At 40.9% G+C, this 27,344-nt stretch overlaps 1 protein-coding gene across 5 annotated transcripts in view; it reads right to left on the reverse strand.

Annotated features, from left to right (window-relative positions):
• Positions 1–204: 204 nt before the first annotated feature.
• The window catches only part of SETX (senataxin), an 87,223-nt gene continuing 60,083 nt past the window's right edge, over positions 205–27,344 (reverse strand). For 4 of the 5 annotated variants that reach the window (XM_021674095.2, XM_021674098.2, XM_021674094.2 and 1 more), the window contains 9 exons: positions 26,971–27,042; positions 23,697–23,846; positions 21,635–21,742; positions 18,425–18,612; positions 17,442–17,534; positions 15,559–15,723; positions 11,762–11,860; positions 8,707–8,794; positions 205–4,285 (listed from right to left, as the gene is read on the reverse strand). In XM_021674095.2, coding sequence (XP_021529770.2) covers positions 3,539–4,285; positions 8,707–8,794; positions 11,762–11,860; positions 15,559–15,723; positions 17,442–17,534; positions 18,425–18,612; positions 21,635–21,742; positions 23,697–23,846; positions 26,971–27,042 — 1,710 coding nt within the window. In that variant the 3' untranslated portion in view covers positions 205–3,538. The remainder of the gene's footprint in view (positions 4,286–8,706; positions 8,795–11,761; positions 11,861–15,558; positions 15,724–17,441; positions 17,535–18,424; positions 18,613–21,634; positions 21,743–23,696; positions 23,847–26,970; positions 27,043–27,344) is intronic. The other variant, XM_021674097.2, reaches the window with a different exon arrangement.

The following is a 27,344-nucleotide window of genomic DNA, read 5'->3' on the forward strand; positions in this document are numbered from 1 at the left end:
TGTGGTGCTGTACAACACTATCGATTCTATTTAAGCTGAGGCTAAATTTTAGTTTCCTCCCTGAATTATTTATTCCTTAAACAATGAATGGTGAAACCTAGGAAGTGCGGGTGTGGATGTATCACGAGAGATGTCTGGTGACTTCAAAAACCATTGTGAAGGCTGCTGCAGTAACAAATTCCACAAATGACCACCATGCAGCACTCATTTCTCGCCTGGTCATTTGGCAAATTTATTATTTCCCGTAACTCCCAAACACACCATTTCACCCTCCCTCGTAATCTGTGTATGCATACTGAACAAGCCAAGCAGGCCAAGTGGGCTGCGTGCACACGCTTCTGGGTACAGAATGAGACACGGAGGCTGAGGTCAAGTGCCTTTTAACAGGCACAAGTGTGGGGAAGCTGACTACATTTCCTGAAGTTATTGCTTTTATAAAGTGTGTTCCGCTTCTATAACCATCAGCAATTACCCCTGACCAGGGCAATTATACCCTGCCCCTCTACCAGTGCCTCTGGGAGCTCCTTTCATGGGTCATTGTTCATCTGTTCTCTTATTTCACCTCCTTCCCAATTCCAGCCTAATGGTGAGCACATATTTCTGTTGGACCAAACTTCAGTCTGTACCTGACATCACAGCTGCCTCAATGCACCTCATTATTGTACAGAGAAGATTCCAAAAGGAGCTGGGGAAGAGGAGGTCCGGGCTGGATACTAAAACTTTTTGTATCGAATTACACAAATCCCCACCGAGTAATTTCACCATGAAGCAAACCAAATGGCAGACTAAATGAATTATGTTAGTACCTTGGAGTTTACTTCAGTAATACATAACTTCTAATCCATGTCTGTCTTCTTGTTTCTGCTTTTAATTCTGCCATTTCCTCTTAAAACTTAGGGTTTAACAAAGACAACAGGGCTACTGTTGGCCAAATCCCAGCTATGAATTCACAGCATAGAAAGAGTCAAAGCTATAGCAACAAATTGCTAATCTGCATAACTTTAAAAAATAGTTCAGTACATTTTTGTTATAAAATTCATTTACAGGAGGTTATTCACATGTACTTGTCAAATTTACTCCTGATAATTCACAAAAACATACAACTCAACAAAGTGCACAATAAATCCAAGGCAAATGATATACAACAAAAACAAGTTTTTAAGTAGTATATATTCATGTTGAAATAACGAATACTGAAAGAAGAAAGGGCACTTTCTTCTAATGCCATGGCAAAGACGAAGGAAGGTGCCAAGAGCCACACTTTGCACCTTGTAAAAAGAATAACACTGTTCAACAATGCTGCACTGACAGCCACATCGAGAGGGACCACAGTAAACCTATGAGATAATTTCGGCAAATACTTGTACCAACTGGAACAAGTGAAGTTTCAAAAGTAATGTTAGGTACAACTGCATTCCTCTGTGAGAGGCCATCACAGGACACAGGCTCGTTTTTTGAAAGGATGAAGTCGTTCTACTAATCCTTGCATAATCAGATGCGCTGAGTGGGGAACCAACAAGTGAGCACAACATAAGAACAGGCATCAAACATAACTGGAAATAGTATTGTTCAGTGTGTGGCAGCAAAATATGCATTTTAGAAAAAACTTATTTCTCAAATCATGTGTTAATAATATTAGCATGAGCAGTGTGGAGACATCCTGAGCCACGCCTCCCTCTAGAAGCTTAGGAGTTTGCACATTCCCTAAGTGGTCACCACTACAAGTGTTCTGCTAAAACGGGCACTTCACCAAGATAACAGAAAAATAAAGTAACAATGAGATTTCTTCCCAAAGGCACATGGAAGAGGCTGATAGAGCCCCAAACCCAGACAGAGTGGGGTTATCCCTACCCGACCTGAACTTTCGCACACTGCATGGCCAAAGACAAACTCCCCACTGCCAAACAGGAAGCAGAGGCTGACTGTCGGGACTCTAAACAGTCACGTGCTCCCTGGGTTTCAGAAGCGTTCAGCTGACGTTAGTCAGATGTCCGGACACCAGCGAGAGGGACACAGGTAATGAAATAGAATGTTCAAACTTTTGACAACCAAAAACTCTTTATAATCTGCTCAAGTAGAATTTCTAACACAAAATCCTTTTTTGCTTAAAAAGCAGATGATAAGGAAAATGTCAAATAGTGCACATGAATGTTCAGCTATTTGCCTACCCCCAAATGAGGTAAGAGGCTGCAGAGCATTCATTGCAGACCCCTAGTTATTACAGTTATCAACTATACAGTCTCATGTTTGGGATACTCCAAATTCAGTGTGGATATTTAGAAAATTGGACAAAATCAGGCAGCCCCTCACTTGTCCCGAGCCTCCTCAATCTTGATTCACCATGGCCAATCCCCCCCCACCACCACCACCAAAAGCACTATTACCTCTAATAGTAGCTGAAAACACCCATCAGATACTCTAAACAGCATGTATTTTCACCAGGTAGACGATTTCTTAAGATCACAGGAAGTCGCCAACTCTCCTCCCAGTTCAGAACTCCTCTGTTACCTTTCATTTTAAACCGGGAGCTTCTTTCCCACTTGAAATATTCTAGTTGGCCTGCCCCAGCGGTTCCCAAGCTGCCTGGTCACCAGAATCCCTTGGAAATGTTGAACACACAGCTCCCCAGGCTTTCTGGGAAACTACTTAGATCTGTCTAAGAATCTGCAAGCTGAGGAGATTCTTCCACAGCTGACCCAGCGCTCATCTAGCATTTGGCAACCACGTCTGTACCTTCCAGCCACACAAAGCTCACTATATGCTAGGAGCATTTGAATGACAGTTCAAAAATTATTCTTTCATTCCATATTCTTCTCTTTCAAGAAGATTAGGAGTTTCAGCTAGGGAACTATGTGCATACTAAAACAGGTAAAGGAACTCATCAAAGAAATATAATACCCTGGGGCCAAAGTACTGCATCTAAAAATGCACCATGTCAGCAGGACTTTACCTAACATAACTGTGCTGCCCAAAGTGTCCCCCAGCAGACTCCAGTGCTGTTGTTGTTGTAAATAGAACTAGAGACTTCTGACCCACCAGCGCTAACTCAGCTTATTCCAAACTAGGCTGTTAAATACACCTGTCTTGCCATAACAATGATTGAAAGGACCTGCCCTCCTCCCATCTTTTTAATATAAAGTTTGTTCTGTTGAAAAATGTCTAACATTTTAAACAGGGGAAAGGAAAGCGGTCTATTAGATTAAATTTTAAAAGAATTTTGTTATTTGCTATACAAATATACATTTCAACTTTTACAACATTCACTCCAGGCTGACCTCCTTGTCTACAGAAGAGAAAGAGATCAACATTTCCAGTCTGACTTCAAGGACATTATTACTGATACACAATGCCCTCTGAAAGCTTTTGCAAATGACAGGAAGTACTGAAGATGACCAGAGGCTCTCGTGTTAAGGATGCATTCTCCATGTTTTCCAACAGCACACAAACTCCTTAAGAAAAACAAATAAGCTTATCTAGACGACCTCCCTCACTGGTCATCTTCAATGCTGTGGCTGCTAGTCCATGTCATCTGGCTTTCCTATAAAACCTTTCTTTTCTTGGAACTGCTTTCCTCCTCCTCCAGTCTCCTGTTGTCCCAGCGAGAGTTCCTCTTGGTATAATGGGTCTCAGAACCACAGTTCTCCTGCTCCCCTTCACTGAAAGCCCTAGCGTCTCTCCTGTGACAGAGCTCCCCTTCTGGGTCATCACATTTGCTCTGACACGTGGAAGCCTCGGTGCTGGCAGCTGGAGGTTCACCCTGCACGGGAGGTCTGACGCTGCTCAGAGCAGCCACTAGAGCAGTGGGCTGTAGCAAGTTACCCAGATCCTTGTGAATGCCAGGGAAGCCCGGCTCTCCTGCAAGGGGTGTTACTCCAGGATGCTGGGGGCTCGAGGGTTGTGGATCCCATAGGAATACTCCTCCTTTGACCTCAATGCCCATCCTCTTCAGCAGTCGTGGGTCCCGAAGTTGGTCTTGAACAGGAGGTCTTTCAGGGTCCTTTGAAATAACAGTGAGAGGAGCTTCCTTGGAGTCAGAGGGTGTGTGGCATAGATAGGCAGCAAAAGATGTCTTAGCAAATCCACTGTCTAGCTTGGGGCTGGGTAAGCCACCCTGGGGCCTGGATACCTCTGGGGCTATGGCAGGAGGGTGAGTGAGACTTCTCTGTAGCACAGGCTTGAGTTTCAGAATCTTCGTTACATCGTGTCTATAGTTTTTGTCACAGGTCTTAATAATGGCACCACGCTTCTGAGCATCCTGAATCAGCTGATTCCAATGCTGGTTTTCCTTGAAACAATGAGAAGGGAGAAATAATTACACCCCAAAGAAACATTGCTTGGGAGGCATAGAGTTTCAGCTTTCATTTCTGAACAAATAAAATATATTATTGTATGAACAGATTCTCAAGATCCATTACTCGTCAGACAAGATCAAAGGAAAAAATAAATTTGATTACAAAATTATAAAGTCCCATTTCTTTAAAAAAAAAAAAAAAAAAGACCTGGTCACAGCCTGTAAGGAAGAACCTCTCAACCATTTTCATGAGTGCAGTCAGCTGCAATGCAGGTCTGCACCGGCCACTAGGAACGTCATGTCACTATTAACATTTCAATTAATTAAAATGAAACAAAATTAAAAATTCAGTTCCTGAATTCCATCAGCCACATTTCAAGTACACAGCAGTCACACACTAATGGCTACTGTACTGAGCAGTGCAAACACAAAACATTTCCATTATCACAGAACCATCCTCTGGATACTGGTGATCTAGAGCACTGCCTACACCTCTTGGCAGGCTAACATTCTCAAACAAGAAGGGCTGGTTTCAGAAAGCAAATTTCTGAGGGCACATGACTGTTCTAGAAAAAGGCCCACAGCTTTCGTTGGATTTCCAAAAGCCTCCCAAACCCCAAAGGGCTAAAACATCTTAATCCACTGAGATTTCAAATATATTATCCCACTTTCTACCTGTTTTCTAGTGGAGCTTAAGACATAAAATCACATCTTGGAAAAGTTGCCAAACACATGCATTCTCCCCTCTTCCCTACAGAGTTTCTTTAACAGGAGACTGCTGCTTTACAACCAATAGAACTTGGGTCTCTTTAGAAAGAAGAAAGAGAAGAAAGAGAAGAAGAAGAAAAAGGAGGGCTACCCTCTCATGGGGGCTCCTGTACTATTCATAAAGGTAAGTTAGGGAAGCAGTGGGGCTACACAGTATTTACTTGCTGTGTGACCTTGGTCAAGTCATTTGACCTCTCTGAGCCTGTTTCCTCAACTGTAAAATAGGAGTAATATTTTATTTAATGGATTCTAAAGTGCACATTGCTTTCACATTTTACCATTTCTGAGCTTGGGCGGAGCCTCTTGGCCACGTACCTATCCTTGGGGATTTCATGATGAGGCAATTATAACCCTTTGACTTTTAGTCAATAAACCATTTAAAGATCTTGCCTAAAAACCTTCTACAGACATTTTCTGACAAGACAAGAAAACACCAGCATTAAAACTTAGGCACTGGGTGGGCACAGTGGCTCACACCTGAAATCCTAACACTTTGGGAGGCTGAGGCGGGCGGATCACCTGAGGTCAGGAGTTCGAGACCAGTCTGGGCAACATGGTGAAACCCCGTCTCTACTAAAAATACAAAAATTAGCCGGGTGTGGTGGCACACACCTGTAATCCCAGCTACTTGAGAGGCTGAGGCACGAGAATGGCTTGAACCCAGGAAGCGGAGGTTGCAGTGAGCTGAGATTGCACTACTGCATTCTAGCCTGGGCGACAGAGTAAGACTCTGTCTCAGAAAAAGAAAAAAAAAAACAACCCAAAAAACCTTATACACTGGAGATCAAGGGTTCTAAGAAAACCCTGGAAGAAATGGTGAAACTCTTATCAAATGCTAAATTGACAACCTCATTGCTGCACCAGGGATGAATGACAACACTGATGACTATGGGTTGGGAAATGATTAATTAGTGCTAGATTCTCAAAGTGGAATATTTTTAGGAATATCTTAGCCTATTATTTTACTTGTATTTTCTCTTTTACGTATACATAAGAATATGATAAAAATCTGTCTAAAATCTTAAAAGAGTCCTTTCAATGAAGTTCTAAGTGAAAATAAAGTTTATAATCTAATAGTAATATATAAAATAGTGATGCATATTACAATTAATGGTTTCTTGAATTTGATAAACTATGGTAATAAGCTGACTTCACAGGATTTTTTCAAGTTTGGAGAAAGTCATGTGACTAGAAGAAAATGTCTGGCACGGTGACTGGCATATTCCAGACTGTGGAGGCAGCACCAGGCTCTGTGGCTCAGTTATCTTTCTCACTCAGATCTCTAGAGATCCTTAGCCTGTGGCTCAAACATATATGTGAAGCAGATGGCCTTGCTATTTCTGCTACGTCTACTACACCTAAACTTGGTGTTTAATCCATTCCTAAGATCAGAAAAACAGTTCTGAGCAGGCACTATTAGCCTTGGTTTCTCAAAGGAAACCAAATGCTTTAATGATGATTCCATTTCCATAAGGGAAACTAGGCTAAAGAATTAAAAACAAGCAAATCCCCAAAACAATAAAGAAAAAGCCCAAGGACAAAAAAAGTTAGGGAGCACAGCTGACAGATTGGGAATGTTTAGATTCAGGTCTGTTCGTCTCTTTTTGTAGCACTGCCTTCCTAGAGTGAAGACTATGTTGGTGCCATTAGCTGGAGGTTAGTGGTCTGCACAGTTGTGGAAGTGTGACCCGGGGGTTCCCAAACACTGTCTAAAGGGAATGTGAGAAGGGTTACGGAATAAGCTTCCAAACCCCAGACCTGGACTGTCCTGCCTCCTGCATCCCATCCTCACAATCACGAGGAGCCTCATCCACACACAGAGTGCACTGCCAAGACACATAAAAACTCTGAGATGCCACATAAAGGGAGGATTAAAAGCAGTAGTGCCATGAAGGCTCCTTTAATCGAGGCATTACTAAAAGACGTATCTCTAATAACATTTCATTTACTTTTCAGGTTTAAACATTATCAAAATCTATAATATTTAATAAATATATTTGTATTAAATACTTGTAATATTTAAAAAATATATTTGTAGTGTTAACAGGCAATTCAACTGACAAGAGATGTTTTAATGCTAAGATTCTTATGGTCTCATAAAAGGATTTTTAAAAATCCAAACCTATATATTTTGAGCTAACTATAGATTTACAGGAAGTTGCAAAGAAAGTACTGAGAGGTTGCATGCACCCTTCATATGGGTTCTCCGAATAGTCATAAAAGACAGCTTTTTAGGCAGAGGTGGGATTACTTGAGCCCAGGAGTTTGAATCCAGCTGAACACCATGTTAAGACTCTGTCTCTACTAAAAGTACAAAAATTAGCTGGGTGTGGTGGTACATAAGCCTGTAGTTTCAGCTACTCAGGAGGCTGAGATGGGAGAAGAGCTTAAACCCAGGAGGCAGAGGCTGCAGTGAACTACGATTGTGCCACTGCACTCCAGCCAAGGTGATAGAGCAAGACCCTGCCTCAAAAAAAGAAAAAAAGGAAAACAACTTTTTAAACTTTCAAATTACACAAAGATTTTCAAGAGAGGTGTAATCAGTGAGATTAACAGAAAGGTCAAAAGAGATTACCCCAGTGAATTTTATCCTAAACAAGTAGGAATGGAAGTACAATTTAAGGAGAGGAAAAAATAAAATAATATTGCTATCTTTCTATTCCACTGGATATATTTAAGAGTGATATAATTAGTTTTAATTGCTATATTTTAAAATGTCAATATTGATAATACAGCAGAAACAAAATCTTCAGTAATATTTAAACTTGTAAAGATTTTTTTGTATCAACTTAAAAATAGGAGGTACATAAAAATAAGCGGTACACAGCTTTTAAAACTTCCTCCAGAATGGGCACCTTTTACAACTTCCTCTAGTGTGGGCATACAAACGACGAAGGCTGGAGGGGATAGAGCTACAGAAGAGAGGAGTGAAATGAGAAAGAAGGTGTATCTGAGTGCCACCTGGAGGCAAGAACCAAAACCAGGTGAAACAGCCACCAAGTTGGCTCTTCTTAGATGAAATCAATGACTTTATAAAAAAGAGAAATGAGAAAAACGACAAAATTATTACTCCTAATGAGACAAACAGCAAATACATGATACCTCTAGCTGTGGTATCAGTGAATTAAGTTGTACCATTTGTCTACTAAAGTTGGAAACTTGTACACCTCTTCCAGAGGTGCGCCTATCTTGGCAGAGGAACGCTGGAGGCTCCAAGTGCTGGAGATACAGTGTGAGCAGCACACTTCCCGGCGCCAGCAGAAAAGCAGAGCAGAGCACGTGCCTGCAAACTCTCTCTGGCATTAAGCTGGGCCAATAACAGCTACATTTACTGAGTGTTTACTAAGTGCCAAGCACTGCTCTGGCACTTTACATTTGTGGGTTTAATATGCCTTCTTAACAATAATCCTATGATGTGGATAATTTGTTTTAAAATGATCACCTTGAGAGCCCAGTGTAGATACTTGGGTTCTGGGCTGAAAAAGGCAAATAGTTCACATATACACAAAAGCTCCTAGGAAGTTGCTGGAAAACATAACAACCATTATTTTGTAATCCATAAATCATTTACACTTTGATGGAAAATAACAAAAACTCAATCCAATAACAGTAACAATGGTAAAACTTCTGAGCTCTCTGGTACCTACCATCAGGGTCCTCAAATGTCCAAGGATGAAGAGGCTGTACTTGGCTCGTGTGATGGCGACATTCAATCTCTGCAAACTTGCCAGGAATCTATGCAACAAAAGAAGACTTCCTTCTTTGTCTAGAATGACTTAATATGCCCTTATGAGACAGAGGTGGACTCTAGAATAAACTTAACGTGCCCATGTGAGACAATGGTTGACTTTAGAGTGACTTAGCATACACATAAGAGACACAAGTGAACTCTAGAATAATAGCGTGCCCATGTGAGATACAGGTAGACTCTAGAGTGACTTTGAGTGTGTACATGACACACAGGTGGACTCTAGAGTGACTCAGCACTTAGCGTGCCCATGTGAGACACAGGTGGACTCGAGTGACTTAGTCTTAGTGTACCCGTGTGAGACACAGGTGGACTCGAGTGACTCAGCGCTTAGCGTGCCCATGTGAGACACTGGTGGACTCTAGAGTGACTCAGCGCTTGGCGTGCCCATGTGAGACACTGGTGGACTCTAGAATGACTCAGCGCTTAGTGTGCCCATGTGAGAGACAGATGGACTCCAGAGCGACTCAGCGCTTGGCGTGCCCATGTGAGACACTGGTGGACTCTAGAGCGACTCAGCGCTTGGCGTGCCCGTGGGAGACACAGGTGGACTCTAGAGCGACTCAGCACTTGGCGTGCCCATGTGAGACACTGGTGGACTCTAGAGCGATTCAGCGCATGGCGTGCCCGTGGGAGACACAGGTGGACTCTAGAGCGACTCAGCGCTTGGCGTGCCCATGTGAGACACTGGTGGACTCTAGAGCGACTCAGCGCTTGGTGTCCCCATGTGAGACATTGGTGGACTCTAGAGCAACTCAGCGCTTGGCGTGTCCATGTGAGACACAGGTGGAATCTAGAGTGACTCAGCGCTTGGCGTGCTCATGTGAGACACAGGTAGACTCTAGAGTGACTCAGCGCTTCGCGTGCCCACGTGAGAGATAGGTGGACTCTAGAGTGACTCAGCGCTTGGCGTGCCCATGTGAGACACAGGTGGACTCTAGAGTGACTCAGCGCTTGGCGTGCTCATGTGAAACACAGGTAGACTCTAGAGTGACTCAGCGCTTAGCGTGCTCACGTGAGACACTGGTGGACTCTAGAGTGACACAGTGCTTCGTGTGTCCACATGAAACACAGGTGGACTCTAGAGTGACTTAGTGCTTAGCATGCCCATGTGAGACACAGGTGGATTCTAGAGTGACTTAGCGTGCCCATGTGAGACACTGGTGGACTCTAGAGTGACTTAGCGTGCCCATGTGAGACACAGGTGGACTCTAGAGTGACTTAGTGTGCCCATGTGAGACACAGGTGGACTCTAGAGTGACTTAGCGTGCCCATGTGAGACACTGGTGGACTCTAGAGTGACTTAGCGTGCCCATGTGAGACATTGGTGGACTCTAGAGTGACTTAGCGTGCCCATGTGAGACACTGGTGGACTGTAGACAGCTTTTCCGGGACTCCTCCACTTCTCTAGAAGTCACAGTGCTTTCTTACTCTCTGTCCCAATACAGGGTACTGGGCACAGAAGAATTCCTATTAAAAACAGTAAACAAACCAAAACCTCAGGGCTTCCTTCAAAGTGATGTATCTATCAATTTCTATTTTTAACCTGGATGAGATATTGAAAATTTTAACAGTGCAATCCTGAAGCCTTAAAAATACCCTAAAAATGTGATACCAGCCCAACACTTTATTCTTGCATTTAAATATATCTAGGTTGTTAAAATATTGTAGAACTAGTGCAGAAATACATAAACACAACACAAATATTTCAACAGATCAGAAAAAGAGTTCACAAATAGAATTAATTATGATAAAAGTGAAAATTAGCTGGGATCTGGGAAAGAACGGACTGTTTATAAAATGACCCTGAGATATAACCAGTCTCGGTATATGCAGCCCATCCCAGGGAGGTTACTTTGATTACTATTTTCTTTGAAAACAAACTAATTTGGCCAGGTGCAGTGGATCACGCCTGTAATCCCAGCACTTTGGGAGGCCGAGGAGGGCGGATCACGAGGTCAAGAGATTGAGACCATCCTGCCAACATGGTGAAACCCCGTCTCTACTAAAAATATAAAAATCAGCCAGGTGTGGTGGCGTATGCCTGTAGTCCCAGCTACTCAGGAGGCTGAGGCAGGAGAATCGCCTGAACCTGGGAGGCGGAGATTGAAGTGAACCCAGATCATGCCACTGCACTCCAGCCTGGTGACAGAGTGAGACTCCATCTCAAAAAAAAAAAAAAAGAAAACAAACTAATTTATAACCTGTAAATTCTATCTGCTTCTCATGACAAGGAACAAGGCATCATCTAACAGTCTCGGGCTCAGGGGAATTTGCTGTCACTCATACAGGTATCCTTAGCATCTTAAATAAACTGACAGCAGTTAAGGTTAACAAATTTAGCCAAAGCGGGAAAACACAGAAGAGAAAAAAATGACACTTTATATAACACATACCATGGAGAGTAACATGCCTCTGCAAAATACACTTAATTATTTACTTGAATCTTATTAATAAAAAATCTTATTAAATAAAAGAACACTATGAAATGGGTTAACATAAAAGCCACCAAGGCTGGGCTTGGTGGCTCACACCTGTAATCCTAGCATTTTGGGAGGCCAAAGTGGGTGGATCACTTGAGCTCAGGAGTTTGAGAACAGCCTGGGCAACATGGTGAAACCCTGTCTCTACAAAAAAAAAACAAAAATTAGCTGGGTATGGTGGTACATGCCTGTGGTCCCAGCTACTTGGGAGGCTGAGGCAGGAGAATTGCTTGAACCCGGGAGGTGGAGGTTGCAGTGAGCTGAGATTGCACCAAGATCTAACAGTGGGTTGATTTCACAACTTAAAGAGAAACTTTCATAATATTACACAATAAATTTACAAAAGAAAATTAAGAAAGCAAATGATGGTGGTTTTCTAACACTGACAGATAATGAACTGAACCTAATCCTGAATTATAAACAAGCGACAATGTATAAAAGTATAAAAAAGCAACAACGACAGTAACTTACCCAATTGAACCTTGCATGGTATTTGCTCTGACACATGTAACAATCACGCAATCCTTCTGCCGACCCTGGAATGCATCCACAGTATCTACTTCTGCTGGTCTATTCACAAAAGAGAAACATATTTACTGGAAAAAGATAATTATTAAATATACATATTTGTAAACTAGTTTCTTGGTTTTTTGAGAGACAGTCTTGGCTCACTCTTGTCCAAGCTGGAGCGCAGCAGCATATTCACAGCTCACTGTAACCCTGAACCCCTGAGCACCGTCTCAGCCTTCTAAGTAGCTAGGACTACATGCACGGACCGCCACCCTAATTTTTCTGTTTTGTAGAGATGGGGCCTTGCTATGTTGCTGAGGCTGGTCTCAAACCCCTGGCCTCAAGCACTCCTTCTACCTCACCCTCCCAAAATGTTAGGATTATAGATGTGAGCCACTGTCTGGCCTTACAATTTTTTTTTTTTTTTTGGAGACAGAGTCTCGCTCTGTCACCCAGGCTGGAGTGCGGTGGTGCAATCTCAGCTCACTGCAACCTCCGCCTCCTGGGTTCAAGCAATTCTCCTGCCTCAGTCTCCCAAGTAGCTGGGATTACAGTTGTCTGCCACTACGCCCAGCTAATTTTTTGTATTTTTAGTAGACACGGGGTTTCACCAAGTTGGCCAGGCTGGTCTCAAACTCCTGACCTCATGATTTGCCCTCCTTGGCCTCTCAAAAGTAGCGGGCTTACATGCATGAGCCACTGAGCCAGGCCCTTACAGTCTTATTTTTTAAGAAATTAAAAAAAAAAAAAAAAAGAAAGAGATGTAGTCTATCTATGCTGCCCAGGCTGGACTCAAACTTCTGGGGCTCAAGCAATCCTCCTTGCCTCTGCCTCCCAAGGAGATGTGCGTACCACCAAGCCTGGCTGTTAAGAAATTTTACAAGTATTTTCTTGGAGGTTAGCCTGAATCTCCTCCTCTCTCCATTCTCTAGCAACCACTATCTACTTTCTGTCTCTACAGATTTTCTTATACTATGAGTTTCACATAAATGGAACCATAAAATGTGATTTGTGATTGTTTTCCCTTAGCATAACATTTCCAAAGTTCATCCATGTAGCATGTAACAGAATTTCATCCCTTTTTTCACTAATACATAGTACAAGTTATTTACTAAGACTTAGGATTGTTAAGATGGCAGATGTATTATTACAACTGTCTTTTTTACAGAAATGGTCAAGCTGATAATACCAAGTCTTTGGCTGGGTGTGGTAGCTCATGTCGGTAGTCTAAGCACTTAGGGAAGATTGCCTGAACTCAAGAGTTTGAGAACAGCCTGGGCAACTTAGCGAGAGACCTCATCTCTACTAAAAATGAAAAAACAAAAAAAATACAAAAAAACAAACAACACTAAGTCTTCCAGTCCACGAAAACAGGATGTCTTTACATTTATTTAGGTGTTTTTTGTTTGCTTGTTTTTTGAGACAGTGTTTCCCTCGTTGCCCAGGCTGGAGTGTAATGGAGCGATCTCAGCTCACTGCAACCTCCGCCTCCCAGGTTCAAGCCATTCTCCTGCCTCAGCCTCTGGAGTAGCTAGGGTTACAGGTGTGCGCCACCTGTATTATTAGTAGAGACAGGATTTTACCATTGGTCAGGCTGATCCTGAACTCCTGACCTCAGGTGATCCACCCACCTCGGCCTCCCAAAGTGCTGGAATTACAGGCATGAGCCACTGCACCTAGCCCATTTAGGTGTTGAAGTCCTTTCAATGTTTTGCAGATTTCAGTATACAACTCTTACACTTCTTTGGTTCTATTTATTCCTAAGTGTTTTATTCTTTTTGATGCTATTGTAAATCAAATTGTTTTAACTTCCTTTTCAGATTGTTCATTGCTCGTTACATCAAAACAATCAACTTTTACACATTTCTCTTGTATCCTGCTAAGCTTATTCTAATAGTGTCTTTGAATGGATTTGTTAGGGTTTCTAGAAATAAGATCATGCCACCTATGAAAAGAGTTTTACTTTTTTCTTTCATATAAACATGCTTGTTATTTCTTTTCCTTGCTTAACTGCTCTAAAACCTCTAGTACAATGCTGAAAAGAAGTAGTAAGAGTTTCAAACATCTTTACTGATCTTAGAGGAAGAGCTTTCATTCTTACCATCAAGTATAATTTAGCTATGAGTTTTTCATAAATGCCTTTTATTAATTAAAAAAGAGTTCCTTTGTATTTCTAGTTTGATTTTTTTTTGAGACAGAGTCTCGCTCTGTCACCCAGTCTGGAGTGTAGTGGTGTGATCTTGGCTCACTGTTACCTCTGTCGCTCGGGTTCAAGCAGTTTTCCTGCCTCAGTTTCCCAAATAGCTGGGACTACAGGTGCACACCACCACGCCCAGCTAATTTTTTATTTTTAGTTGAGATGGGGTTTCACCATCTTGGTCAGGATGGTCTCAATCTCCTGACCTCGTGATCTGCCACCTGGGCCTCCCAAAGTGCTGGGATTACAGGTGTGAGCCACTGTGCCCGGCCTGATTTTTTTATCATCAAAGGGTTTTGGGTTCTGCACATTTTTTTTTAGGTATCTATTGAGCTGATTATGTGGGTCCCTCCCCACTCTTCTAATATGGTATGTCATATTGATTTTCATATGTTGAAGCAATCTTGCATTCCTGGGATAAATCCCACTTGGTCTCGATGCATAAATCCTTTTATTAAACTGCTGAATTCAGTTTGTCACTATTTTGTTGAGGATTTTTGCACCTGTAGTCGTAAGAGATTTGGATCTATAGTTTTCTTGTGATATTTTCCCCCGGTTTTGATATCAGTGTAACACTGGCTTCATAAAACGAATTTGAAAGTGTTCTATTTATTGGAAGCATGTAAGAAGGACTGGTGCTCATTCTTCTTTTAATATTTGATAGAATTCACCAGATTAGCTTGGTCCTGGGCTTTTCATTATTGGAAAATGTTCCATTATTTGTTATATAGGTCTGATTTTCTTTTTTTCTTTGAGACAGAGTCTCACACTCTGTCACCCAGGCTGGAGTGATGCAGTGAGGAATCTCGGCTCACTGCAACCTCTGCCTCCCAGGTTCAAGCTATTTACCTACCCCAGCCTCCCAAGTAGCTGGGACTACAGGTGCAAGCCACCAAGTCTGGCTAATTTTTGTATTTTTTTAGAGACAGGGTTTTACCATGTTGGCCAGGCTGGTCTCAACCTCCGGACCTCAGGTGATCTTCCCACCTCAGTCTCCCTAAGTGCTGGGACTACAGGTGTGAGCCACTGTGCCCAGCCTATAGGTCTGATTTTATATTGTTTTCTAGACTCGTAGATTCGACTTTGGTAGTCTATGTGCTTCTAAGTTAAGATGATTTTGAGGTTATGGATTTCCAATATTTAATCTTTAATTTTACTGCTGAGGTAAGAAGGAAACAAAAACATGATCTTCATTCTATACATGAAGGCAATACAATGGTTAAATAATTTATTTAAAGTGAAATGTCACTTTTAGTCTTGCTAGAACAAGAATTCAGATGAACAAGTCACGGAAGTAAAGGGAAAAGACCTGGAAAGTTTCTTAGTCAATTCCACTGCCAAGTAGAATGCTGACATTACAACTGGCAGGAGGTACCCTCTCTACCCAGGACCTACACAGCACAAGTCTATGGAAGCCAGCAGCATCCCAGTTTCTTTGTGCTTTATCACCAATCTGCACAGTCCAAGACCACTCCTTAGAGTTTCCCTTTTCTTCTTCCCTTCTGTATCCTCTCATTCCAATGCAACAAGAAAACTACAAGTATTTATAAAAATACCTCACCCTTTTCTATCGAACTCTTTGTCCAAATCCTTCTGAATCATCGTCTTCTGGGCCTTGTAATGAGTTATTATGCCAATGTTTCGAAAAGTGACATCCTTTCTTTTGTCTTTAATTAGCTTAATTAGTTCGATCACCAGTTTTATTTCTTGAACATTTACATATGAGCTAAACAAGAGGGAAAAAGAAAACACAATGTTGTCAAAACTAATAGCAGGCTAATTGCTAACTTAAATTCCATTGAGTTTGTTTCCCATTACAATAAAGGGCAGGCAGATAGGCTTTCATCTTTTATCCAGCTGCCAGTGACTCAAAGAGGCTGCTATCATGACCATTAATTAATATGGTATATATGAATAAATGTGAAAATAATATGGTAAATATGAAGACATGCGAAATGCCCAGTGAAACATGAAGTTGTAGAGAGAAAAGAGCTTGAAATCAACTGAAGTTTAAGCACTACTTTCTTCATCTGTTAAAACAGGAATAGCAGCAGTAAGAAGAGTAGTGTTAATAAGAACTAAGATGTGAATAATAGATAGCTAACAGGAGTTAAGGACTTACTATCTCCCAAACACTGAGAAAATGCTTCAGATGTATGATTTCCCTTATCCCCCACCACTGGCTGCATATAACACACACCACACAACTGAGCAGCTGCCATCCACACAAATTGAACGTAAATGATGTGTCCCACCTGACCTCAGCTGAACAACATGGGGCCCTCGAGTAGGTTCATGTCCCCTTTGTTGCCCTCACCAGCCTCATATCCTGCACTCTCAACTCATCCTTGAAACCACATGCTCCCTCATGACCACACCAGATGCGAAATGCACCAAGACCGGGGGATGCACTGCACCTATCCCTTGATTCCTGAGGCTACCTTATTCACCTTGCTTTACAAGCTTTAAATATCCATTATCGTAAACTTTGAGACTTACTATATGGATAACCCAGTCAGCTAGCCATCTCTTCCATCCCTGAAATCTTCATTTCCCTTGGTCCTCTTCCAGATTAAGCCTCTCTGGTCAACATTCCACTCTAACCTTCCTTCCTCATGATGCTCTGGGGCTTAACTCTCAATCCTTTGCTCTCCTCCAACAGGCCCCATGAAAACCTTTAGGCTGCAGTCCCTCCAGCACTACAATCCTATGGCCAACTCCTCCTCTGTATGTTTCCCTACCTCTTCAATGTGTTCCCCACTTCCACCTCCGTATCTTACCTAACACCTGATTCTCGCCTGAGGACGCCACCTGCTCTGTAGCCATCCCATGATGTACAAGTGGGATTTGTTTCCTCCTACTTCATGACAGAGCAGTGCTTGTATCTGTGCCAACAAATGCTGCCTCTAGACCATTCCTCTCTTACTCTCTCACAAGAATCCCCAGCTCCTCTGACGCTGCCGCTATGTGGCAACACCACTACTCCTCTCTGCTGTCATATACAGATCACCTGAACACATCCCCTTATTCACAACCCAATACCATCCAACCTCTGTTGCTACTTCCTTACCCCCCTTCACACCTTCATTCAGCTGAATTTATACTTCGCCTTCATAGTTCTTAACCCAACTGGAATAACTGCTTACCTAAGTGATTACCAGGTAAAGGTCTGTCGTCCCATGACATCATTATCTTGCAATGGGCACATCTGTTTCCCTCACTGCTGTGATCTCGATAAGTATCTACTCAAGTGCTTGCTTATGACATTAGATGATATTATCCCCATTATACAGAAAAAAGAAGCATCAATTTAAATGAAAATGACTGTGCCTTGACATTAGGCAGAGAGACGTGTATAGGAAATGTACTTAATATAAATATGAACGCAAATAATGTAACAATTATGGGACCATCACAGAGGATTAAGGCAGGAGGAGAACATACTCATTATCCCGTCTTTCTGAACCATCTCCGACATCAAACACCAGGTATGGCTGAAATGGCCAGTCTGATGAACACCGAATGGTTTCTGTCTGTCTGTAAAAGGTAGTCAACATTCAGAATAAGGTTGAGATTTAAGAAAATATTTTAGTATTACGACTATTTTTTCTGTGTGGTGAAGTGGGCTGGGGCAAGTAAAGGGATAACAGAATATTCTTTTCTAGATGTGTATCAGTGAAAGGTACAAAACAAATTCTATTTCTTTCCTGGTGCTGGGAGAGGTATCTACGTCATTAAAATATAACAAATATGACTGGAAAGTCACTCATAGTAAGCCACAGAATACTGTATTGAGTATGGCCCCACTTTTTTCTTAAAAAATTTAAAAAGCAAAAAAAGATATGCATGGTAAAAGGACTGAAACTTGGCCAGGCACAGTAGCTCTTGCCTGTAATCCCAGCACTTTGGGAGGCCAAGGTGGGTGCATTGTTTGAGCTCAGGAGGTTTGAAAGCAGCCTGGGCAACATAGTGAAACCCCATTTCTATAAAAAGAAAAACACAAAAATTAGCCAGGCAAGGTGGTGAGTGCCACTCAGAAGGCTGAGATGGGTGGATCAATTGAGGCTAGAAGGTCAAAGCTGCAGTGAGCCAGGATTGTGCCACTGTACTCATTCTGTCTAGGCAACAGAAAGAGAAGTCTCCCAAAAAAAAAAAAAAAACAAAAAAACACTGAAAGCAGATATGCCAAAATGTTACCAGTGATTATTTATTTCTGGGTAGTATAAATATAGGTGACTTTTTCCCTCTTTCTTTTTTATGTGCATTTGCTGTACTCAACATGCTGGCTTTTACAACTAGAGAAAATTATTAATCCTCCATCATTTATGCTTTTTATGACAAGACCTAAGAAGACAGTAAAATGGCTATTCTTCATAAGCAGCTAAACTACAAACAAAATAAGCTCACAAGCAATAAAGGGAACTCACCTATTTGTTTTTAAGTTTCTGTTATAAACATAATTGGAAGGAAAGAGACATATGTCTGGATGCATCCTGTACTGAATAGTAAGCCGTAAAATAGGCAGCCTGCCGATCATGTTGAGTTCTACATTCTCTTCCAGCAGTTTGCAGAAGCGAGCCATCATTGATTGGTCGTAGCCATACTCCTGTGCTTTCTGTGAGGGGGAAAACAAAGCAATAATTTCCAAGAATTCCTTTATATCTTTCCCACTATTATAAAAACAATTACTGACATCTAATATGTACATGGCAACATTCAGGTAGCATAAGATTACCAACCACAGCTTCAGAGAAAAAAGATGTTTCTGATTCTGATCCACAGAATCTTTTTTTTTTTTTTTTTTTTTTTGGAGACTGAGTCAGGCTCTGTTGTCTAGGCTGGAGTGCAGTGGTGTGATCTCAGCTCACTGCAACCTCCGCCTCACGGTTCAAGCAATTCTCATGTCTCTGCCTCCTGAGTAGCTGGGATTACAGGCGTTTGGCACCACACCTGGCCAAAATGCCATGAATCTTGAATATATGTCGAGGCATTTTCTACTCACATAGTGCTTATGAAAGAGATACGATCTTGTGAATGACAACTGATGCTGTTTTGACAAGACATCACCCCCGTATCTTAAAAAATAATAATAATAAAGGAAGCAGAGAAATGTAACACAGACTTTAACAATTATTTCTGGTGGTATATCCTCACAGACAGACATATTGAATGACATTGTAAACAAGTGTTTTGAAGACAACATTCTTCATCCATCCATCTAATATGGACTAAGCATCTATAATTTGGAGTGATGAGACTGCTAGAGTGAATAAGATCAAGTCTCACAGAACTTACATTCCAGTGGAGGAAACAGACTCGACTTATGTGTTGGCCATCCCTAATCTAAAATTCCAAAATACTCCAATGAGCATATCCTTTGAGCATGAACTTTAAGTATAATGTCAGCACTTGAGAAGTTTCAGATTGTGAAGCACTGTGAAATTTTTGAATTAGGAATGCCCAACCTGTGCTAAACTGATTTCACAAACCAAATAATGGGTTATATTCTGCAATCTGCAAGATAGTGACCTAAATGACAAATGAGATAAACTGTCTTGTTATCACAGTTGTGCCTTGGTATATACTTTCCAATGACAGCATCACAGAAAGTTTCAAAAAATACTCTATCTTAAATAACCTGGGAGTAAAAATGTGCTGAAAACTTCACTAAGATGATGGAATCTCCATGAGTGATGTGAAAGATACTGGCACTGAAGATGTGCAAAGCCTGAATAAACTTGTTTCACAAACTATGAGAGTGGAGAAAAAGGCATTACTTCTTAACCTACTTATATGTGTGATTTTAAACAGGTTTGTGTAAGTATAAAATAATTATTAATAGACATTTGACAATTTTGCCTAAATCCTCAAAAGTTTATCTGAGTTAGCTCAAAAATCTAATTTTTAATCTTTGCTTTCGGGGAACAGAAAAAGAACTTACATAAGGTAATGCATCTAACCTCCAGACAAACCATAGTCTATTCAACAAATGATACAAATTTATTAATATATATTCAGACATGGAAGAATGTCCCTGATTTACTGATTTTAAAAAAAAGCCAATTCTGCACAGAATTTTGCCAGCTTTAAAAAAAACCAAACTCACGTACATAAACACATATACACATAAATATATACTTGCATACAAACCATATACCACGTTTTAATAACCGACTTACTGTTATCCCCTAGAATGCAAACACCATGAAGGCAGGGATTTTGTCTGTTTTCTTCACTGTCATAACCCCAATACCTAAACAGCGCCTGAATTATGTTGTTGGCACTCAATATATACATACTGAAAAAGATGAATAAACACACAAATGCCCAGCAAAATCTGTTAAAGATACTACTCACTTTCACCGTAATTATCACTAGAAATAGGTGGTCAAAAAAGGCACCTCATGGAAACGAACTTTGTAATTATTTTCTCAAAATAGACCGTTTTATTTGTACAATTAATTTAAAAACCACAAATGGATTTTGTTTTGTAATTTTTGTTGCTTTTATCAATCATTAAATTAGGCAGTAAGGTTGAGGTCCATAAACAATCCCTTTTCACTTCAATAAAATACTGCATTATTTAAAGAAATGGGATACAGAATTTGCTCTTCCTTATTCTCCATGAACAAAGTTGCCTGCAAGCAGTTCTTCCCTAAACACACAGGTTTTCACTGGTGACAGGAGTGCTTCTGGGCCACACCCTACCATGATCACGTACCTGTGCTCAAATGTCATACAAGGAACTGCACTACCATTCTGAATAATCCCGAAGTCAAAAGCCACTAACAAAACCACCTGCATTCATTCCATAATTCCACAGAAATGCTTTGAAAACGATCTGTTCTCTAGGATTTATGAGGCCACTGCTCAATTATTTGTATAAATAATCTATGTTATTAGCACTAATACAAATTTTGTTAAATTTTATAACCTCTTCAGATTACTTCAAATCATCTACTGAATCCTGATTCTGATGTGCATTTCTAGGAGACATTTTTCATTGAGATTTAAAAAAAAACCCAACAAAATAGAGTAGACTACAATCTGGTTCTTCTTTTCCCACAGGCAGAGCCTATAATTTAGTCTTTTTTCTCCCTGTACCTTCACTTTCAGATGATGTGAGGGGCACAGACATTTTCTTGTATTAATACTAAAATACTAAATCATAAAAATGGAAATGTACTCCAAAATTAATTTAACTTCATGTTTTCCTCAATTTGTACATATTTAAATATAAATGAAGAGGGTGGGATTCTTCGCCTTACTTTTGAAGTTTTTCTTTTATTATTGTTTTGGTGTTTGCATGATTAAAATAAATCAGATTCAGCTCTTTAAAGATGTGCACACTGACTTTTCCAAAGCTTGGTGTTCATAGCACATCATCCATCTAGGCTGAACACACGGCTTCTGCCACACATACACAGAAGCACAAATATGAACCAAGGGGCCTTTTTAGGAATTTTTTTTTTTAACATATTGAGACTCAATCAGTGCTTCTCTTTTCTCAGTTACTGCTTACTTTTCACTCCAAATTAAGAGAGGCCAATCCAAGAGAGATGTTCCTCCTTCCTGAAGACAAAAATTTTAAAAAGCCTCTTCCATTTTAAAGCAATCTGAACATAAAAAAAACTTACCATAGAGATGACTGTGGGAGGGAGCTGTTTAGGATCTCCTACTAGGATAAGCTTGTTGCAGCGATGAATGAGTGGAGTAAGAGTCTCAATTTCACAAGACTGTCCAGCCTTGGCAAGATATAGAAGGGAGAGGCAGTCTTAACTATCTTTGCTATTTATCCATATAGTTTATCTGATTAAATTTCTAACCATTCAGAAAAGTACCACACTTCTGCACGAAATATCAAAAATAAGGATTTTATCTGAAAACAAAAAACAAAACAACAAAATAAACCCTCCAGGCTGGGTGCAATGGCTCATATATGTAATCCCAGCACTTTGGGACTCACCTCAGGCGGGTAGATCACCTGAGGTTGGGAGTTTGAGACCAGCCTGGCCAATGTGCTGAAACCCTGTCTCTCCTAAAAATATCAAATAAATTAGCTGGGCATGGTGGCACGTGCCTGTAATCCCAGCTACTCGGGAGGCTGAGGCAGGAGAATCACTTGAACCCGGGAGGCAGAGGTTACAGTGCACCAAGATCACATCACATCACTGCACTACAGCCTGGGTGACAGAGCAAGACTCTGTCTCAAAATAAATAAATAAATAATAAACTCTACAAACTATGTTTTAAAAAAAAACAAATATGTATTTTGAAGTCAGCCACCAAGGAAGCCACTACCACTTGGGAACCAGCCATAAGTTAAGAAGGCCATGTACATCCTAAATGTGTGTGTTCTTTGTTCCTGTGGGGCATGGGCCTGAAAAAAATGTTTCTCTTCTAAAGTCCTTTTAAAACTTTATTTTTAAAATTTTATTTTATTAATATATTCATTTTTTTATTTATTTATATATCTTATTAATTTACTTTTTGAGACAGAGTCTCGATTGGTCACTCAGGCTGGAGTGCAGCCCTCCTAGGCTCAAATGATTCTCCCACCTCAGCCTCCTGAGTAGCTGGGACTATAAGCGCATGGCATCACACCTGGCTAAATTTTGTATTTTTAGTAGAGACAAGGCTTCACCATGTTGCCCAGGTTGGTCTCAAATTCCTGGGCTCAACTGATCCACCCCTCAGTCTCCCAAAATCCCAGGATTACAGGTGTGAGTCACCATGCCCAGCTCCGTTTTAAAACTTTGTATCTGAGGTTCAGAAATCCCATCAGGAGCATCTGTGAGTGTGCTTCCCCATATCTTTCTTCCTTGCATGATATTCCTTGTATGTATGCCTCTTTGATCACAAGACTCAAATTTCTCTTAAATTCAATGATATTTTCTTCAACTATTTACTGATTTCTGCTTTTTGTCCTTTCCCTCTGGTGAAAACTGGATCTTGGGTCTCCTGATCACTCAATTCTCTGGTATCTCCTGCTCTACCTCTTTTGTCATCTGACAAACAATAGGTACCGAATAAATGTTTGCTCAAAGAGTGAACTAGGAATAAAGGATGTTAGGTGAAAATACTATGGCTCAAAACTGTTCAAAATTTATATTAAAACTACTTCAAAAGGTTATTAGAGATACTATAAGCAGGAGCGAGACAGTCACTCAGCAGAGATTTTGTTAGAAACCATCAGTCATCCTCAAGACTAACCCCCAAATACTGGAAAATCCACTTTCACTATCGTGGGTCATTAAGAAGCATATTTTTCTTTCTTTTTTTTGTTGCCCTGGCTGTAGTGCAGTGGTGCTATCTTGGCTCACTGCAACCTCTACCTCCCCGGTTCAAGTGATTCTCCTGCCTCAGCCTCCCGAGTAGCTGGGACTATAGGTGCACACCACCACGCCCAGCTAATTTTTGCATTTTTAGTAGAGGTGGGGTTTCACCATATTGGCCAGGATGTTCCTGATCTCTTGACCTTGTGATCCATCCACCTTGGCCTCCCAAAGTGCTGAGATTACAGGCATGAGCCACTGTGCCCAGCCTAAGGAGCATATTTCTACCTAAGGAAATATCTATGTAATAGGTAAAAATCAGATGCAGAAAAAAACAGCTCCTCAACATCTCAGCAGCCACAATTCATTTGAGACTTACTCCTCATAGTACTAGTCAAAGTTGTATGGCTGACTGTTAACTGACCTCATCAACAATGACACAGCTGAAGGGGACACCCCCTTGCCCACGAAAAGCAGATTCAAGTAGTAAACCACCACTTGTGCTCAATGTGCAGCAGATGACATGGGACTCTAAGATGATGTTATTCTGTGTTTTCTGTGGGCGTCCTTGAACCTAAGAGAACAAAGGTTAAATCAACAGTCAGCTGTAGATCAATTCTTGACTATGACAGGCCTATTTTTACTATAAAACAGTTTTAAAGTTTTACTATAAAGTTTTACTATAAAACTTACCATTTATTATGTGACAGAAAAATATTTAGTAAAAGTTAGGGGGGAACCCTCAAATCTAGGAAACAGCAGAAACAAGATAATCACAAACAGGAAAGAATGTGTGCTTTGCAGTTAAAGCATAGAATATTATTTAAGCACATTAAAAATTTTTATCCAGAGTTTGATTTGGTCAAAGTAGATTAAAATCCTTCCTGTAGCCAGATGTATGTAGGCAGGTATCTGAAGCAGAGATGTAATTACTGAGTTGTGAATTATCTGAGTAAAACCAGGGTTGGAATTAAGTTTGAATGTACATTTTTCTGTTAGTTTTTAAGTATATAATATTGCTCTTTCCTTTTTTTAGTACTTTTGCTAAACTAACAAAAATGCCTATGAACCTGACAAATATTCTATTTCCACAGTAAGAAAAACAAGTTTGGTCTCCTATAATGCAATGTACTGTGATGGAGCCAGATAACATGAATGATGCCTCACAATGCATACTATGTAGTGCTCAAATAAATCAGCATTTTCTATTTTTTTTTTTTTTCCAGATGGAGTTTTGCTGTTTCACCCATGCTGGAGTGCAGTGGTGTAATCTTGGCTCACTGCAACCTCTGCCTCCCGGGTTCAAGCAATTCTTCTGCCTCAGTCTCCCAAGTAGCTGGGACTATAGGCACGTGCCACCATGCCTGGCTAATTTTTTGTCTTTTAGTAGAGATGTAGTTTCACCGTGTTAGCCAGGATGGTCTCAATCTCCTGACCTCATGATCCACCCGCCACAGCCTCCCGAAGTGCTGGGATTACAGGTGTGAGACACTGTGCCCAGCCTAAATCAGCATTTTCCTTAGCGATTCAGTAAGTTTCTTTATGCTACTAAGAGGCAGTAGTGATTCATCTCTGCATATATGATATATTCAACAATGGAGTTCAAGGCATGTGTGTGAGCTTTAGGAAGAGGGTGGCACTGTGGCCCTCCATGACTCACACAGTAAAGCATTGTCAGACACCTCTCCTTAGCCATCTAGTGAGTAAAACTGCTGAGCACATTCAGAGAAAACTCTATCTGCAAAATAAAAATAAAAAAACAAAAAAAAACCTGCTGAGCACAATTAGTTCAATGGCCCACAGAACACATGTGATGAGCAGCAAAAAAGATCTATGAACATGGACTTCATCCTTGACTCAGGAAAGATTAATTTGAGGTTTAGTTTAAAGCTTTAATCAAAAGTTTTCACATAACTTTTAGTTTAAATAAACTGCTAATGAAAATAAGCATTAAGTTCAACTGTATTTAGTCACATAGAGAAAAATTACAATACATTCAGGAGAAAAACTTCAACAGAAGTATTACTAACGTCATCAGTTGCTATTACCCTCCTTCCTCAACCCCAATGAGGTTTGATTAGGGCTACATTCCGACAGTCAGGCTATACACCTGGCTCAGCCAAGCTTCAATTAGTCTAAATCTTACCTGATATTTGTACATCTAAAAAATACTGGGAAAAAGCTACAAAAATATTATAGGAGTCTTATGATCTAAGACAAGTACAAAGAGTTTATGCTCCAAGCCAAGAAATGCAAAAACCAAAAATCAAAGTGCTGTACTTTCTTATGCCAATCCTGCCCACCATCACTCAACTTGTATCCAGGTTGGAGCTCTGGAGGGTTCACAGTTGCCACCCTCAACCTAAAGCTCACACAGGTGACTTTTCTTTTTTTTTTTTTTTCTTTTTTGAGACGGAGTTTCGCTCTTGTTACCCAGGCTGGAGTGCAATGGCGCGATCTCGGCTCACCGCAACCTCCGCCTCCTGGGTTCAGGCAATTCTCCTGCCTCAGCCTCCTGAGTAGCTGGGATTACAGGCACACGCCACCATGCCCAGACAATTTTTTTTTTGTATTTTTAGTAGAGACGGGGTTTCACCATGTTGATCGGGATGGTCTCGATCTCTTGACCTCGTGATCCACCCGCCTCGGCCTCCCAAAGTGCTGGGATTACAGGCGTGAGCCACCGCGCCCGGCCCTGACTTTTCTTTTTTTAACAGGGAAAACACCACAAAGTTATTTTCATTAACTGTTATTGGATGATAATTATCATAATTATTTTCTGCAGTGTGGGAGGAAGAGCTAGAGCACCTTATAAGAAGGATTTAAATCTTTACCTAGACCTAAAACAGAAAAAAGATAATTTATAATCACCTCTTTCTTAGAAATCTTAGATGGTGGTTAAGAATGCATTGTTAGGTTAAAGAAAAAAATGTGAATGTTGTTACACCAGTTTCTCCACTTCCACAGATGTCTAATTTTTCTATAACCGAGAAAAGCCCATAGCTGGCCGGGCACAGTGGCTCACGCCTATAAAGCCAACACTTGGGAGGCCAAGATGGGCAGATAACTTGAGGTCAGAAGTTCCAGACCATCCTGGCCAACATGGTGAAACTCCGTTTCTATTAAAAATACAAAAAAAGACAGGGCGCAGTGGCTCACGCCTGTAATCCCAGCACTTTGGGAGGCAGAGGCAGGCAGATTATCTGAGGTCAAGAGTTTGATACCAGCCTGACCAACATGGAGAAACCTCGTCTCTACTAAAAATACAAAATTAGCCAGGTGTGGTGGTGCACGTCTGTAATCTCAGCTACAAGGGAGGCTGAGACAGGACAATCGCTTGAACCCACAATCACTTGAACCTGGGAGGTGGAGGATGCAGTGAGCCAAGATGGCACCACTGCACTCCAGCCTGGCAACAGAGCAAGACTCTATGTCTCAAAAACACACACACACACAAACAAAAATTAGCCAGGCGTGTTGGTGTATGCCTGCAATCCCAGCTACATGGGAGGCTGAGGTTGCAGTGAGCCAAGATCATGCCACTGCACCCCAGTCTGGGTGACAGAGAGAGACTCTGTCTCCAAAACAAAAAATACGTAAAAGCTCATTATCTCAACAGTCACTCTGACAGTTCAGTTTTAAATTTAAATTTCTAAAATAAAATAAAATCAAGAAAATGCTACATGTGAACTACTTACCTCTTTAATTTTAGAAGCAAGTTCCTGCCTTTCCTTAGAAACTTCGGAAATTTTTTCATCTAATTCTTGCCTCTGGAAAAAAATTCAACTGTCATAATTAAAATTAAACTACGCATTTTTAAATGCCTTCCAATGGACTGCCTCTAATCTTAAAAGAGCCTATATTTTCCCAATGAAAAATGTATTTAGCCAGCTTATTTCCTCTTCACAAGTACTGACATACTCTGTATGCTGCTGTGGAAGAGTCAGCTGTGTCCTGTGCACTGCACATGCTGTCTTAGCATTCCAGCCCTGAGAGCATCACTCTGCCCTACCTTCCAGGTGATTCAAATAAGGCTGTTTAATCACACCCTAACCATTCCTCTGACCACAGT

Source organism: Aotus nancymaae, unplaced genomic scaffold (genome assembly GCF_030222135.1).
Source record: "Aotus nancymaae isolate 86718 unplaced genomic scaffold, 86718_ANA_hifiasm-v0.15.2.pri h1tg000158l, whole genome shotgun sequence".
Taxonomy (NCBI): domain Eukaryota; kingdom Metazoa; phylum Chordata; class Mammalia; order Primates; family Aotidae; genus Aotus; species Aotus nancymaae.